Source organism: Gymnogyps californianus, chromosome 3 (assembly GCF_018139145.2).
Source record: "Gymnogyps californianus isolate 813 chromosome 3, ASM1813914v2, whole genome shotgun sequence".
Taxonomy (NCBI): Eukaryota; Metazoa; Chordata; class Aves; order Accipitriformes; family Cathartidae; genus Gymnogyps; species Gymnogyps californianus.
Genome location: NC_059473.1, coordinates 112,135,694 through 112,153,820, shown reverse-complemented (window position 1 = coordinate 112,153,820; position 18,127 = coordinate 112,135,694). Strand labels below are relative to the sequence as shown.

Genomic DNA, 18,127 nt, shown 5'->3' with positions numbered 1-18,127 from the left:
TATCCAGTTGTTGCCCCCCTAGTATTTTAGAGGCATTTCAATGAGCTTAATCAGAAAGTCAAGGTATTAACTTAATTCCACATCAGAAGAGGCAGTGCAGTTGTGGATTGCTGTGATACTGCAACAAGGCACAGAGCTACACCTTCCAAGGTTGCACAGTTCGGTGATTAAGCCAAAAATCCTTGCATGTTTTGGCTCCACCTCAGGTATACCTACAGACTTTCCTGTTGTGATCTATTGGACTGAAGTGACCTGTGCAAAGAAGTACAGCTGAGAAGCAGTGCAAGGGTGTATAAGGGTCTTACTGTGCTGTATACATGTAATCACTGCAAGTACCCACTGCAGGAACCGCCTGGCATCTCAACGGGTGCTTTACCTGATTAAGGACACAGTCAGGACTACACTTCATTAGTAAAGGCTTCATGAAGTTGTTGAAAGAAAGTTAGTTATCGCCATTCATACACGTGACATATGACATGAATGTGCTTTTTGAGAAGTGTTCTTATGTGGCTGTCAGGAGGACACTAGTCAAGCCTCTCAGATGTGTGCGATTGAGAGGCATGTCTAGACTTTTTGAAAAGCATTTTCTATGAGTAGTTAGAAGAATTAGAAATATATTTTCTATTAAAAAAATTAGGTGATTAATCTGTATTTTAGAGGTGCAATCTATTTAAACCTGGTGTAATTGAAATAGGATTTTTTAAAATTCTTTTTGAAAGTGTTTGAAAAGTCATGTTTGCAAAGTGTGTTCTGATCCCAGCAACTCTGGTGTAGTCAGAGAACTGGTGAAAAGCTCTTCAGATGGTCATTCAATTTATACACTAAAAGACAAACCCTATTAAATATGTCATTCTTGGTGGATGTGTGTGTTTAACCTTCAAAGGTGGAGATTCCTCAGGGAATCTATTCCAGTGCTGGATTAGCCTTACCACTAGCTTCCCAAAAAGTTAACATGATTCTTCCTTGCTATAATTTAAGCCTGCTATTTTTACTATTGTCTGCTACTCACATGAAGTGCAAATGGTTCCTTTTCTCATTCCAGAGCTATGTATCTAAAGACTGCTATCCTCTTCCCAGACTGCTTTTTCTTCTTCAGGTTAAACTTTAACAGTCTTTTTAATCTTTCCTCATAAGACTTATCTTCCTGCATTCCAGTTACCATCACTGCTTCTCTAGACTCTGCTTAGTGTCCCACATCTTTGGGGTAAGACATGGAAGGTCTTGTCCAAAACTGGGAGAAGTGCTTCAGCTGAAACAATGCCAGTGCTAAGTGACGTGGAAGGATTAAATCATGCACTGCTTAGACCATCCTCTTTCCCATACCCTCCAGTTTGCGGGAACTCTCTGGGAGAAAGATTCTCTGGATTCACACACAGCAAACAGAGTCAAGAATCTGGAATTATTTAATGTCCCTTGAAATTAAAAAGGAATTGTGTAACACTGCCTTGCTATAACTTAGTGTCCTTTTCAGTGGATTACTTGGTGTGGAGTGAGTGCCATCTGGAGGTTAGGAGACATGGAGCTCTGTATGCTTTCATGCTGAAAAACAAAGTCCCCATGCTTTATAAATGAAATGTCCTTACATGAATAGGAGCTTGAGCCTGACAATACTGAATACCTGCCACTCAGTATAGAGTTTGTGACCCATAGCAAGACTTGAAGCTGCTTAGTATGTCTCAGTAAGGCACGCAAGTATAATGACTTTCACTATTATGCAATCACCAATAAATATGTAACCTTGAGTGGCCTGTGCAGTTTTTGGAAGAAGCTCTGGGCAGCACAGAGACAAGGAAAGGCCTGATCTGCTCTCTCCTCTCCATCTTTCAGATGTTTGAAGACAAACCAGTTCCTGGTGCAGTTTTCTGCTCACAGGAGAGAGCAGAAAGCATTTTAGCTGAACAAGAAGATGTCTTTTTTAAAGAGTAGGTTCCCATTTGGTGTGTCTGAACACAGTTGTCTATCACAATTCATGTCTGCACAGAGTGGAATCACTTCTCCTCACTTGGGCTGATTGCATGATGTGGTCTTCCTTCTTTAGGTAGCTTAGCTGTCATCTTGAAAGCCTTAATCCTCCAGTTCTTGCTGCATCAAGGAAGCTAGGAGGAGAACTGCTTGGTGCCATGACTTCAGTGAGTGGGATTTGGCTCTTCTTTCTGCAGTGTCTTTTTTTTTTTTTTTTTTTTCTCTGGAGACCACTTGGATGTTGACAGTGATCACACTGTTCCATACCACCTCTTGTGCTTTTGAACTGCCTTCTGCTGCTGAAGTCTAATCATAAAAACAAATAGCCTTAGTTGCAAAGCATAAGTATACACCTCTCCACCTCAGTCTGGTGAGAGATTGCAGCCTGTTGTATCAAGGCAATACTAATGGCTTCTATGTTGATTTCCACCCAGGACTGAGCATGATCTACAGAAGCTACATACAGTTCAAAAGGCAGATATTGTATGTACACTTTCCGTGCTCTGCTGATTACTGCTTTTTCCCTACAGAACAACAGGTCATAAACAAAGTTTGCACCTATGGACTAGTGAACAGGCTTTAGGCATTGTGTCGATTTAGCTTGATGATGGTTTCCCTGGGCCATCACAGATTTTGGGAACTATGAACCTGTTAAATTCAAGGTTGATGATCCTAAGAGTGTAAGACAGGTTGCTGAGCCAACACGCCTTCAGAGCAAAATGTGAAAGCCTGCTTCCTTGTCAATGAGTTTCCATCGGCTAAACCAGAAAAAAAGAGTAAGAGAAGGGAATTTGAGAGCAGCAAATCTAAAGAAACAAAAACCAGACCCTAGTGTGAAAGAAATTTGGTCTCCCTCCCTCAGCAGGGAGGGGGAAAAAGCACAGAACACGTCTCACATGCCTTAAATTCTATTCTTTAGAGCAAGCTTAAACATGCAGATGACAGAGGCTGATGAATCCTTGGCTAACTACATGAAATGCAACAAGCTGCTGCATTTTATTGCGCTGACTTTCAGAATTGAAAGTATGTTGTTTATGTTGGGACTCATCTAAGCGAGTCTCCATTAATTGTTTATCTTCAGGAGATAAAAATTCAGGAAGAAATTGCCTTTTGGCTGTAATATTATTCATTCTGATGTTAGTGGCAACTTTACTGTAGACTTGCATGGGAAGATGGATGAGATCTGTAGTGCTAACTCTGTATATGGCCCAGTCACCCCAAATACGAAGAGGATTGTCTCCTACAGCATTGTTGGACAACATCCATCTTTGCTCTTGAAGGAAAATCCATGCTAGACAGTAGTATTGGTCTGTCTGAGAAAAAGATTGAGGAATTTTTTACATGCTGTGGAGTCTGTTGGCTAGAACCATTCAACTTGCCTTGTTACTGTTGTATTTTTACTGAAGCACTAGGAAAGCTGGAGCTCACCCTCCAGTTTCCTCTTTCGTGCTCCACTGCTGAAGAAGTAATCCATGTTTACCAGAGCCCTGCCAAGTTCAGTATTCATTCGACTGCCAATAGTCTGGTTGGTCGAGTTGGGAACTTTGCTTGAGAACACAGGCATATAGTTTGGCAGTGGCTTCTGCTCCTTTTTCTTACCCTGGATAAAACAAAGGCCATTAATAAGTTTTCAGAATTACATGCATTGCTTGTTACAAAAATATAAGTTACTGAGATTATTTATATCATCAGCACTTTTGCTTTTGAAATTAGAATTTGAATGTACTTAAAAATGTCATACTGAATGTACATGAAAGTGTTGAAGAAATAAAGTAAAATTATTGTTTTTTCCTGTCATCTTACATGAGAATAGGATAACACAGGGAGATTAATAATTTTCAAATGTGTTGCATAAAATGTCAGCTGGGACAGAAGTTAGCCTGCTTTAGAATGGTCATGATGTGGAAGGTTTTTTGTTTCATGTACAAATTTGTTACAAATTTTCTCCTAGGAAGTTGGTTCTTCTAGCACGTCTTTCCGTGGAGTTGTTAATATTGAAATAGATTAAACACACGCATGTACTGTATTTCTTTGTGGCATAGGTAGCAGATGAAAGGCACTTCAGTTCTCCTATTTTTCCTAAAGATTTTGGTCTTAAAGCATTTGCCGATTATGCCTAAGTATGCTTCAATTTGAAATATTAGCCTAGCTTAAATTGACGAAAAGTAAAAAGAGCCTGGATTACAGTTGAATGTTTGTTTGAAACTTACCATTTGGTCATAGTCCTTTAGGAAACTCCAGTTCTGGTACCTTGGAATAGAAGTAAAAAATGCAGTGTAAAATTTTCTGTCTTTAAATAAAATAGTTAATGTTGGTTGTATTTGAATGCCTATTTAGCTGCTCAGTTTGATACTTAAAGCCCAGCTCTTACACCTGCCAACTCTTTGTACTGAAACCTGTGTTTTCTGTAGTGAAGCCCAGGGTTTTCTTTATTCCCATATAGAGCCCATACTACATGAAGAGTGGGGTTTTTTTGCTAAAGGACGATGAGGATAGCATGTCCACAATGTATTCTTTGCGCGAATGCAGATAAATTAGCAAGTCCTGAGTCACTCTAGCAAACTTCTGTCCCAGGCCTTGAGCAAGACACAGCTTCTTATTTTTTAAATGACCGATACTTTGCTGGCAGCAGTCCCTGGTAGGAATTCCTGGAGCTGTATTTGCTGCAGGCAAACACCCACGGGAGTAGTTTGTGCAGACAGGCAGCTGTGCTAGGAGCAAACTGAATCAGAAGACCTGAATTTTGCTCTTCAGCTCTGTTCTGTACCTGGTGTGGGACTACAGGGCAAGTCCTTTGATTTTCTGTCCTTTGCTTTCCCTGGCCTGAAATGGAGAAAACGAAAGTTCACCTGGTATTGTAAAAGTACTGTGAGGTCAAGAGGGGAAACAGTTATCTACAGCTGTATTTGCAGCAGGGCTCGAGGGACACCTGGATTGCCTCTCTGAGCTGGTTACCTGTGTCTATACAGTGCTGCATCGAAGCTCATTGATCTAGTGCTGAAGCTCTACATCCTTCCGAGTTGAGCTTGTCTGTACAGCACAGCCATGTACCACCACGTGGAGCTAGGAGTATTGGATTTCTGTGCTGCACTCCCCTGTCCAGTGCAGATATGCCTAAGTACAAATAAAAGCTAATTTATGATTGTTGTGTTTATCACTATATGTCTTGGTATACCAGCACAGCATAGAGGTCCTAAAATTTTTTATCTTGCAATGCCAGCCACTATTTGAACATACCAGATTTGGATGTTACTGGATAGTGCTAATTACTGAGAAATGCTTGGGTCTCAGACATTTATGTATATCCACTTCAAGTCAGACAACCAACACGTAGCAGCCTTCCTCATCATTGTTTTTGGCATGGGGATGTGGAGCTGAAGGACAGTTCTCTGCAGGCTGTAGCATATGTAGTCTGATGAATCCAGCTTTAGGCATCTGTCCTTCACATGTCTGTCCTGCCCTTTTACAAGAGTTTCTGTCTTCGTAGCTAAGACTGGAGAGCAGGACATGCATCAGCTGTATGATGTGTTATCTTACCCATGAAAGTGAGTTTGCACCAATATCCATGACTGAACCTCAGGGGGAAGGCACAGACAGAGAGTCCCTCCTGCTGCCTTAGCTAGGGAATGGGTATGGAACATGCTGGGCCCGTTGGGGAAGAGTCTGAGTGCATAGCTGGGAGAGAGTAGTGTTCCCACCATAGCCCTGGCTTTGCATGAGTCAGAGTCCTGGCGTCAGCCTTTCCCTCAGGTAAAAGGAGCCAGACGAGTGCAAATGCGTCTCTGGGGAAATCAGAGCTGTGATTTGTGTGTCCTCCAGAAGGCTGAGGAGGACGGGGGTTTTCAGATGGTTTCTTTTCCCATCCTAAAAAATCCTGAGAGTGATGTTCTTCTTTCTCCTCCCTTTAGCTTAGCTAGTGCACTGTCGGAACTGGATCTGATTTTACTTTTACCAAGGATATTCTTCTAATAGGCATGCTCGTGCTGTGTACTGAATTACGAACATAAACACTTACTCAAGATATGTGGCAGAGAAAGATTAATTAACTAATTAACTTAATTTCAGGTTCCTTCAGGTCACTGGTGTGTACACAGTCAAAGCTTAGGTTGTATGTATGCAGTTCAGTCTGCTGAAACACTCTAACAATGGGGCATGTTCAGTAGATTTACAGATTGGAAATACAAAATTGTATTTTGGCAGAACACTCTGTTCAGCTTCCATTTCAGCCATTTCCAAGAATACGAGAAGAGGTGATAATATCAGTGTGTCTGCAATAAATTATAAAGGTTGGCACATTTATATCTTCATTGTGGAAATCTCTATAACGCTAAAAGATACTTAGCATGCAATTCTTTGCATCTCTTTTCAGCTTAAACCCAGCATGCCAGGAGATACTAGCACAGATTTTGTGCAGTGAACGAAAACAGAGATAATATAATCTTAGAAAGAAAGATGTTAGGGTCTGATCCAAAGTCCCTGCAGAAGAAAATTTCCTTTGATAGTGTAGGCTTTGGATCAAGCCCTAAGACTGTCAGGGAGCATCAGTACCATTATCAAGATGAGTAGAAGAGGCATGAACTGGAACGAGTGACTTACCAGATTTTTCTTCCTCTCTGTTCAGCCTCCACAGACTCTCTCCAGATCTTATCCTGTTGAACCTGGTCCTGCTGCAGTGCTGCCTGCTCGTTTTCCCAGACCCCAGTAGCTGGTTGTGCAATGACGGGTCTTCTGGGTTGGGTGCTGCCGAGATACACAGATGGAGCTGAGGCTGGTTGCCCCAGAGGTGTGGCTGCCAGTTGCCAAGACCTAACCAAGGTATTTCTCCTGAATCCAGCACTCTTTCCCAACTTGTCCATTTTGAGACTCACTGTAGCCCCAGTATTGTTAGGTATATCGTGACTGTTAGGAAAGTTAAACCTGCTATTGTTTGCACTTTCAAAGCTCCTTCTCTCCTAACGTTTTCTTTTAGCTGCTGATTTGGAGTGCTTTCAGAAGACAAACGTGGTGCACGGCAGCACTGACAGGCAGTGCTCGGCACTGTTTTACTTCCCTCTTGTTTAATGCTCGTTTCCTACTGCTTTATGTTGCTTCATTGCTTGAACGCTGAAGGAGTTTTCATGATAACAGCAATTTTGTAAGAAATGACTATTACTGAAAGCCGTCAGATCTCCAGCTGTAAACAGCAAACTCTCAGCTTACGAGTCGATTACTGCTCCTTGCAGCTGAGACCACCCTCTATTCAAAATCCTCAGAACAATAAAGTCTGGTTTAGTAGCAGAGGGTGCTGTGGAGATTGCTGCTGAGTATATCAGGAAGACTTTTGTTGTGGTTATGTAGCAGAAGCAAAATCTCCTGAAAGCTGCTGGTTTCCCTGGTGTGTTTACTGTCTCCGTTGGAAACAAGTCTGACTTGTGAATATTCACCAGAAAGGGAGCAGAGCCCCAGTGGGACAGCTGCTGGGGCCTTGAAGTCTATTTGGGGCAGAGCTTTTTTGTTTAAAATAAGGTATTTCAACGAATCTGTGCTTTGAAAGCTCCTTATTTTCAGATTTAAAAAAAAAAGCAGCCAGAGATCATCAAAAGTCCTTTTTAAGTACTTAGAGATTTCTGCAGAAGGTATTAAGCAACTATGAGAAGTAGTTTTTAAGTAACTTTAAAGGGTTATTAGTATACAAAGTGAGAATTTTCAAAACAATGTCCAAAATGTCAGTGCTTGTCTTTACAGTCAGCCTGTTGGGCTTTTGTGGTATGAAGCCACTTCCTCAAGTATTTGTGACCTTGCAGGAAAACGGAGTATTTTAAGTATAAATTTCCTCTGAAATTCTTGACTGACTTGTTTTTGAGTAGTGTGGATTAGCTCCAGATGAATTCTAGCCTCTTGCTTCATCTTCCTGGTAAATGCTAATGAACTTTGAATCTACTTTTTTAGGGGTTTTTTTGGCAAACTTATTTGCTTGCAGTATTGGGAAATACATGCTGAATTTGGCAAATAATTTCTTTTAAAATAGTTACAACTATACAACAGTCCAAACACTTCATGTAGACGTATTTGAGCAAGAAATACTTCTGTATTTGGAAAAATTATTCTGACTTTGAAGATTGCAATAACATAACTTAAGAAGAGGTAAACTCCACCTCAAATCACAATGTTTGCTTTGAGTTTGAATGATATTGTAGTAGACTTTTTGTTTGTTTGCTTGTTTTTCTGAGGTACTTGAAACCTAAACAGTGTTTTTCATCTCTTTCAGCCAAAAAGCAAAAAAAGTCATGTATCCACACAGCATTATCATGAATTGAAGAAATGAACTGTTTGCCAACCCGGCCTGATAGTTGTCTCTGTTCCTCTTGTGGAATCTGCTTATCCTGCTGCATTTGTTCCAGGGTCCTCTCCGAGTTGGAGTGTGTGCAGCTGGTTGGAGAATGGGATTTTAGCAGTACCTAACTGCTTTAAAAGGAAGCTGAGGCACGTTTGGAAGACCCAGTGCATTAATCAGCACGCAGGGGATTTTAGCTCCTGATCACGTCAGGAAACGATCCTGCTGTGAAGTCCATTCCTGTGCATAAAATGCTTTTTAATTCTTGTTACAAAGTTCTTGTGTTATTTTAATTCTAATTCTTCCTTCAAGTCAATTTCTGCAAATTAAACATAATAATAAACTAAAAATGGTTACTGGGCTGAGTACATAGCTTCCAAATGACTACTTGTAGCCACTGAATAAGCTGGACGGAAAGATTACAAGCAGGTGTGTAAAGTCTGCCATTGAGTGGTGTCTGCAAAGATGCAGGAGTTGTAACTAGCCTGGTTTTGATGCAGGGCTACGAAGTGCCTCTCAGAACATCTTACTGAAAGTGAACTCATAGGTTAAAGCCAGATCTGTTGGTCTGAGACCCCACGACCTCAGACAAGAAGGAAGTCTTAACTGTTTAGGACTTCTTTAGGCTTTAAACAAAAGTAAGCTATGAGTCTACATGCATTATTGGACGCTTCATAGTATTCAAGCCATTTCTCTGGAAATAATAGATGGGAATGGGATCGTGACTGTTTAAATAAGTTGGGTTTTTAAAAATATTATAATAATACGACTTTAAAATGTAGCTGCTGTTCCAAAAACAGATCACTAAAAGCTGATATTTTGAAAATTATCCCATTTTCTGTTGGGACCAGAAGTCACAAAGGGAGTGGTTATGCACCATTAAAGCACATCAAGGTGAGTGCAAGGATGACGTTTCTGGGTGTTACTTTAGATACTAGTAGCCCATTTAGGCCATTTACTAGATTAACAGCTCAGCAGAACTGCTGCAGATACTGAACTCTTTCCCCTCATATTACCATCTGCCAGTTTAGCATTTGTTCATTATAACAACGGGGGGCGTTTAAGCAGGGAGCTCATTTGAACTGGTACGACTGATTTACTGTGTACTTCTTTTCATCCTGTAGTAGAATAGGTTGATGTTTATTGTGGCTTCATGCCATATGTATCTATGTAAATTGATTATAGAATCTTTATTTTTTCTGGGGACATGAAACTTGAAAAAAGTTATGTGTTTCACTGTAGGAGATGCCTTTGCTTAGTTTCGGGTTTGAGTTTGTTTTGGGATTAGTTTATCTGACAAGCAGTGTCGGTGCCCATCATTCTGAGGAAGAACTTGACTGAGGTTAGTCTTTTGTTGTTGCCAGACAAGTGATGATACGCGCTACAAATTCATCTGTGAAAAATATGTGAGTTATTTCCCCCTGTCAAAGGAAAAGATGTCTAGAGAGGCTTTTTATGGAGGAAAAAGTTCAGGTGTTTAAACAAAACATTTTTATTTGACCACAAGAGGGTATTGCAGTATCAGTTATGCAAGACTTGAGCTAATGTTCAGCTTTATATGTGCTGCCTTATTTTTAAAATACACACTTCTCGAAATTGATCATTTACATTAGGCAGTAGTTAAGAAAACCAGGTTTTGTATGCCAGTATTTGATGTCTTTCCCCAGAGGCAATTTCTGAGCTGTTTTTTCTAAAAATTGTTGTGTTTTTTATAGTAACAAGTTTCTTGAAGCTCAAGAAGTTCTCGTAGATTTCACTGGAAGACAGAGACTTCAGAGGCTTATTCCAAAACACTGAAAAACTTAATGGAAATTGCTTGGTTAAATGCAAGAATACATCAGTTACAGAAGGGAAATAATAACAGGGGATGAATGTGTTGCTGCTTTGGTTGGAAGTGCATGTTGGTGCTGGATGGGCGCTGTCAAAGTCAGTGAGACTCTGATCTGATTTTCCCATGTGGTCCTACGTGCAGGAATAAGGTCTGAAATCTTTTTTAGCTCATTTGTGTTTCACAGATTTCTCCTTTACATCCAAGTCTTCTACAGTATACATTCAATGTTGGTTTGCACTTTTCTTGTAAGTCAGTACTGTGTTGGGATACTTTCGTACAGAAGTTATGTCTTCTAAACTTTAAGGACTGTGTTGCCAAATGTTCATGCCATGTTTTGTACAGTTCAGACCATGGAAGAGGGCGCTAGAAGGATTTCTGGATTCTCCGACTCCTAGATCTGCTGCTGAATGTAGGAGAAGATGCATGATATGCCTGCCTGTCTCTCAACAAGCCCACTTGTAAAAGAAGAAGGATCACAACCATATCACATTATCTATGAAGAACAAATTTCCGAGGGGTGTTATTGTGATTTGATGGACAGCAAAGAAATTTTCATGTAAGAAAGTTTGTGTTTGTGAGATAATGCAGAGATTTAAGAAACACACACATTTAAAAACACAGGCACAGCGTGTATGTTATGTGTGAATAAGAGGCAAGAGCAAAATCGTCAGCTGGAGGAGAGGGCAGCTCTCTGGAGACCAGCTTTTCAGAGCAGATCACCATTTGGAAGACTCTGCCACTTCATGAATGGGATGGGGACCCCCATGGAAATCTTTCAGTACGAGCAGTGTTGCCAGCCTCAAATAGTGACATCTGCATTGTCATCGTCATCTTCCTCAAATGAATAAAGATCAGTCAAGTCAGTCAAGATTGCAGGCTGGAAGATGGGTCATGTCGATGGTGAGCAGAGCAGGGTGTTAGATGATCGGTCAGAGGACACTGAGCACCCAGCAGAGAAGTGACGGATTGCAGAGCATTACTGCGGTGCTTTCTCACCGGCCCTGGGCATTAACCACCACGGGCCCTAGAAAGCCCGGAGGTGACAAATCCTGCTGACAAGCCGTGTCTTGGTCTGGCAGGAGCAGAGTGCCTTGGGTCGCTGTATGCAGCCAAAATGAAAATAAATCCTGCAAACTACCAGTTTGGAGTAAAACTCCTTTTAAATGATTATGTAGCTGCTTGATTAAAGGTCTCGTGTTAAGTTTTGCTGTAGCTTTCATTAAAAAATACAAACTTCTTTCTTGTTATAATGCAGTTCTGCTGAGAGAGCCTGGCAAGTTGAGTGTCTGTTGCGTCGGCAGCGTACAAATACCACCGAGGGAATGTCTGCTTCCAGTGACACACAGTCTGACACTTCAAAATAAAATCAAAGCTGTAATGCAGACTGTAAGAAATCTGTTGTGATATTTTTCATCCTCTTATATTATAAATTCTAGTGTTACAAAATATGTTAGCTACTGATATGCAGTTTGCTTTATTTGAAACAAAAATTATTTATTTGAAAAAATACTATTTACTTGAAAAAAAAATTAAACAGCAGCTATTCCATAGAATATGCAGGCCTGTGACATTAGAGTCTTCTGCTTAAACCTGCCGCCTGAGCAAGGTGATGGGATTTCAGGGAGGGAGTGCTGCAGCGCTGGTGTGTGAGTAGGGATGTTTGGAAGTATCTGGTTAGAGGAGAAAGAACTATAAATACAAGAAGTGTTCCTCGCTGGCTGAGGAATGTTTTCAGTTGCTATTTCAGATAATTTCGGACTTGGAGGCTAGATCCTGTCAAGAAGTGCAATATTGTATGGACAACCAAAGTTGTCTTTGTTAGTCAGAGTTGTTCCAAGTCACATCCTCACCACGGCAGGGAGCTTGGTAACTGCATAGTGGAGCTTGGCTTTATTCTGCTCATTCTCACTGTTTTCTTGCAGAGTTCATTAACAGGTCTAAAGAGAATTTCAGTGTATAAAGTGATTAAGTACTTCTGAAAAGGCTGTGCTTCATACTGCTGAAGTACCTAAGGCAGCAGTTTGACCTCTGAAGTCTGGCGTAGCCCTGCTTTTCTGTGCTCCTGTGGTATGCAGCTGTTCACGGTATCAGCTTACAGGTCAGTTTCTAACAGCTGGGGAGAAGCTGTTCACAAATACTACAGACATCCAGTTTTCTCTCTCTGCTACCTGTGGCACTGTTGTACTTACAGATTTATCCTGTGAATTACAATATTCCAGGTGTGTATCGCTATTTATTGCAATGCTCAAGATGCTGTTCAGTTATTTTTTGGATTATTCTCTGTTTCATAGCTATCTCCTCCAGCAGCTAAGAGTCTTACTTGTTGATCTGCACTTTAATACACTACATGTTTCATTTACTATCTGCTCACCATATTCAGAAAGGACATTAGCTTTCTGGTTTGATGTGAGATACCAAAACTTCTCTGCTGCAAGTTAGGCAAAGTTTTCAAATCAGGGTACCTAAAATTTGTTTTAAATTGTGTCTCTGGTTATTAAATGAGAGAGACCTGTTTTTTCAAACGTTCTTAACCTTTGCAAGTTCTGTTGGCTGAGAAGTGAGCTACTTCCTTTTAGTTTTTTTCAAGATAACTGTCAGAGTCTAAAATTGGGAAGCCTTGTCTGAACATGTCAATCACAAGCTTTATCTGTTTTTCAGCAAAGCTTTTAGGTTCTTTGTTGCAGCTGTCGGGTTTCTTTCTTAACTGTAGAAGCTAGTGTTAAATCACACTTCAGGCTGATGTTTGGCCAACTCTGACTGTTGGGGATTAGAAGGAAGTCCTTCCTAAAGGCAGGATGTTCCCATAACTGGATGTAGGGGGTTTTGTGTATAGCCTTTTCTTTGATACGCTAGAATCTGGTGGCAAGTTTCCTGTCTGAAGGGACCTCAGGAGGTCTCTAGCCCAACCTGCTCCTCCGAGCAGGGTCAGCTATGAGATCAGACCAGCTGGTCAGGGCTTTATGCCATTGGTCTTGAAAGCCTCCAAGGATGGAGACTGCACAACCTTTTTGGGTAATGCATCTCACCACTTGGCTGTCCTCATGATGAAGAAGTTTTGCCTTATATACAGTCAGAACCTCTCTTGTTTCAACTTGTGCCCATTTTATTTCATCCCCTCACTGGGCATGGCTGTAAGTAGCCTGACTGTGTCTTTCCAATAACCTCCTTGCGGGTACTGGGAGACTGCTCTTGGGTCTCACCACAGCCTTCTCTGCTTCAGGCTGAGCAGGATTTGATCACCAGTCGCATTGCCTGTGTTGTTACACAGATCTGTCAGACCTTTACTTAACTCGCTCCGTTCTCTGTCCCTGCCTGATTTGACCACATACACTGCTCCTGCCCGGCAGGGCGGATGCTCCGTGAGACCTAGAAAGGAAAGTAACAGAGTGTACCAGGAAAGCACAGTCCGTTTTGCCATTCTTTTCTTGGATCACCAGCACTGTTCTGTAGTTCAGTTCAGCCTTATTCCTTCTACGGTTGTAGAGAGCTGCTTTGTTTTGCTATGGAGCTGGAAACTTTTGCTCCCTGAAGAAGTGGACAGCCAGAACAATGTGAAATCTTCCTGGATGTGTCTGGAGCTTTGTATTTTTAGCTCAATTGTGCAACAGTTCACATGCGAATACTCAAACAGTAAGGCAAAACCGAAAGGAAAACAGCTAGACCTTAGGGCCAGAGCAGCCAAACAGACTTTGAACAGCTCTCAGACCGGACTTTCATTGTACCAGATGCTTCATTAAAGATCCTGTTACGGTTTAATGAAGAGAATGGGAGCCTGGCTCTTAGGATGGGCTGTATTCCAGTTTTCAGGACAGGTCCCGGTTTTTAGGAAACCTTTTGCTTACGTTACTGCTTAAGTTTAGAAAGCTTCCAAAGCAGTAGACAGCTATGCAATTAAAAATACAGTTGCAGAATTACGATAAAATCCTACTTTCTTACAACTGACCACTTAATGAGAAAAGGGCAAGACCTTGTCCTACTTTTTGTGAATTATCCACATAATCTACACACATGTAGTACAAGGATTATATATTTCTCTTTAAAAATCCGGCTTTGATCACAGCGCTGACATGAGTGCACCTACGAGCCTCTTCCACGTAGACATCATAAAAAACTTTTCAGCAAAACTGAGATTGTGCAAAATTGTTGACCTGTTCAACCTGAAATATTTCACCTTGAAGTATGTGATGATTGAGGTCAGTGAATCTTTGATGAATGAGAAGCAGGGTTTCCAAAATGCTTCCAGGATCTGGAGTCCCAGGACAGAGAGCAGAGTAAAGCCAGCAGCCTGACAGCACGGGGAACCCCGTGTCAGGTGAGGTCTTCTACAGCTTCCAGCATTCCTGCTGCTGAACAGCAGGAATCTCAGAGCTCTGGGATATTGGGTGACCCACATCCTTGGTTTCTGGGCAGACTACTCAAGGCTTCCATATGTTTTTAAAAGAGTGGAAAAGATAGCAACCAAAATAGGGATATTCAGATGTGCTTTTTCGTTCTTGATGATAGGCTGCAGCATTCCAGGTCACTGGTAGTTTAAACCATGAAAAGAGCATTCTGCAAATCTTGGTTCTTGTCTGCTGTGCGTGCTAAGGATCCTTTAAATGTATTCTAAATTGTTTAAGATTGACTAACCTGTGCAAGGTTAGTTGGGTCAGTTGAGTTAGTCACACACAGAGGCATCTACTGCCATTTAAAAGTCCTAGCATACTGGAGAAATCCATGCAGGGCCAGCAGACCCATAGCTAAACCTGCAAGAGACCTATGTCTTTCTCTGACAGCAGGAGGGAAAGGCAGGAACATCTGGCTGTCAGATTGCACTAGATGACTATGAATGCATCAATATTCACATCTGACTTCCAGCTAAGAGTGTTTTTCAAGCAAATCTCCCAGTCATCTCCACTTAGTATATTTTGGGTTGTGCCACGGGGTGGGCTTGGAAGATGCAGGCTGTGGGGACTCCTGGGTTGCCGCTGGGGAAGGCGAGCTGCACCCGCTCTCCAGCTGCGCATGGGTGTTAGCGCTGCGGACCAGGAGAGAGCAGGCAGCCCCTGGCCCGCAGGGTGGATTAAACGTCCTTGTGAGTCCTTAACAACAGTTGGTTTTGCTCCACAGATCCACACTACCTGCTATTGCAGACATGTTCCCTAGACCTCCCATTACCTGTAAGGTTGGTGGAGATACCTTTATGGAGTCCTACATGCAGACGTCAAAAAAGAGATTTCTTGACAGGAAGGAAAGGGATAACTACACCTACACTAGGAAGATAGTGCCGGGGCCCGCTCTCTGGGTGGGAATCGGAAGCATTCCCCACCTTAGTGGAAGAAGTTTATTATTAAGTGATTGCATTATATTGCATATTTTCTGTTATTTATTTGTTGTTTAAAAAGGGACTTGTCCAGGAGTAAAGGGAGAAGTTGGGTGGGGGACTTCGTAGAAAAATAACTTAAATTTCCTGTCTTATGTTAGAGGAAAGTATGTGGTTTTTTTCTATTTGATATGGTTTATATTCCTAATTCTAGCCATTCTTCTTGCATAAGTGTTTTGTTTATATACTTGAACCTGGCAATTGGAGGGTTAAGGATGTGTTTGGACTGCCTTTTTTGCAAGTCTGATTATGAAAACCACCTATGCCATTAGCATAAAATAAAAAGCAGAAACTTTCTTATGCTTGTAGTTCCAGTAGGAGAGCAGTTCACAGGAGCCAGAAGTTTTGCTGGTGAATGAGAAGATCTGTTTTGGAAATAGCCTGCACTAGCTCCGTAGTTAAAGTGGTACCATACTCTTGCAAAAGGCTAATTTAGGGATTTTGCAAGAAGCATCTCTGGGCTGTATCTGTTTGCTGTTTGCTCTTTGCCTGTTCCCTTTCCTCCAGGGTCTCATTAACTTGCCGTAATGTGAATATTCACCTAGGCTGCATACCTTAACTTGCACAAACCTACAATTTTGCAAGACGACTAGAAAACAGCAACAATCAAAGCAGACTTTCCAAACTGCTGCTTCTTTTTAAAACTTGTCACAAAATACAGATTAAAATACCATTTTTAACCTTAAAAAAAAAAAACTTGTCACAAAATACAGATTAAAATACCATTTTTAACCTTAAAAAAAAAAAAGTTTTATCTTGCTTTTTTACATACCTTTGTTTATGGTGAGCATTCAAATTCATTTTCTTAGAATAAGGACTTCTCAGCGCCATGGTGTGTGATGGCTGCTTTACTTTATACTTTCTGTTTTATGGACTCCACTATGGGTACTGTTGTTAGCTGGGAGAAGTAAATAGACTTTGAGCAAAAGATCACACCATAGCAACCCTCAGCTTTTGTTTACAGTTCAAATAAATGTCCGTGCCATGGAAATTCATGTCCTGAGGAATTTTCTAAACCAGTACGCTAATTGGTTTAATAACAAGAGGATTAATGCAGATAAGTTGAAGACAAATTTACACTCAATATTTAAATGGTGAATGATTTTAGTTTTTAAAAGCTGCCAATAAATAATACATCACAGCCACTCAGTAGGGAGAGGGTATTTTTTGACTTATTTATTGTACTAGAAAGTGCATGACAGTTCTGAGGGAGCGGTTCATGTAGGTATTCAGCAGAATGAGAGTTCTCCGATTAAAATCAATATTAAAACTCCCTTTGTTTAATGGGAGCAACTCTGTGTGTGTTTTGAAAACTCAGACCTCTTGGTTTATAATTTCCTCACCTTTTGGTTAAAGAAGTAGCTTTTACTCAAGCAAAACTTCTATTGACTGAGCTGGACATTTTGCTCAAGAAAAGCTAGTGGAGTAAGTTACGTGCCTCTGAAAATCCTGGCTGCAGGGGGATTTTAGGCCTTTAAAGGATATGCCAGGAAAGGACATTTTTTCCTTTCTGCAACTGATACTAAGACACTGTTGCTAGCAGTGCTTTGGGTTTGGGTTTTTTTTAATATGCAAATTGGCAAGATTTTATTCTAAAGTGTAAGCATTCCTTATTCCTTAGAGATTTCACCCATACATGTTGGTCCTTCAGCTGGCTAGCCTTTATACTTGGCCAGTGGTGCAGAAAGCATGGTCAGGGGAAGGGTCCGTCTGGGATGGAGTCACCATTTTGGAGGATCTTGTATCTGGTGAGGCCCTCGTGGGTTTTGGCACAGAGAGTGGCTGGAGAAGCTGATTAGGAGGCAGGGCAGGGTTAGGTATGTGATGATGTCCTGATTTGGTTCCTGCTCATGTTTGTGCGTACTGTGGGATAATCTATGTTTTAATTTAAATACAAATGTGGTATCTGGCCAGCTGATGGCGTAGCTTCTGATGATATCACTGGACAAATGAAGCATGTGTAATCCCAACCAAAACTGGGCTAACCAACAGGTCCAGTGGTTGTGAGCTGGGTTCACTGTTCAAAAAATGGTTGCTTTAGCACAAAAAGCTGTGTTGCAATGCTGTTTGGTGTTCTTAAGCAACGTGCTAAATGTAGCAACGTGCCATTGCATAGTTGGAATTTAAAAAGATAATCTAAGTAGCAAATCTGACATCTATGATCCTCAAAAGAACCAGATGAAATGTACCTTGTAGAATGTTATTTTATCTTTTCTGTATTGGGGTGAAGAACTGAGGGTCAGGTGCAGCCCTTGAATTCATTCTGGACAGCATATAGAGCAGAGGGACTATGTATATAGGAACCAGGGGCCACCAGATACAGGATAATCTATATCTGCACACCCTAATGAGCTCAGCAGAGTGGAGTCACTTTTTAGGCTGGGGGTGGTGGGCCCAGTGTATCTCTGTGTGGTATTGGCACAGAGGGGGTATTGGCTGGCTGGTACTGAAGAGGTGGGAAGCCTATGGGGCAGAGCATATGGGGCAGTCCTGGGGGGGCCTAGAGAGGCTGGGGGGAGCTGTGGGGGGAGGTATGATGTGGGTGGTGGGAGCCAGGTGTGGAGGTGTTGGGGTAGTATTGCAGCAGGGGTGGTACTGATGAATATTTTGGGGGATGTGGTATGTGGCACCCATGGGGGGGCCGTGCTTGTGGGCGTGA

General features: G+C 41.5%; 1 protein-coding gene across 1 annotated transcript; it reads right to left on the bottom strand.

Annotated features, from left to right (window-relative positions):
* Positions 1-3,370: 3,370 nt before the first annotated feature.
* On the bottom strand, positions 3,371-16,299 carry C3H2orf50 (chromosome 3 C2orf50 homolog). Its single transcript, XM_050893975.1, has 4 exons — positions 16,241-16,299; positions 6,559-6,906; positions 4,173-4,212; positions 3,371-3,562 (listed from the first exon to the last, which is right to left on the bottom strand). The coding sequence occupies exons 1-4, from the start codon at positions 16,297-16,299 to the stop codon at positions 3,371-3,373; spliced, it is 639 nt and encodes a 212-aa protein (XP_050749932.1).
* Between the last annotated feature and the right edge of the window lie 1,828 nt (positions 16,300-18,127).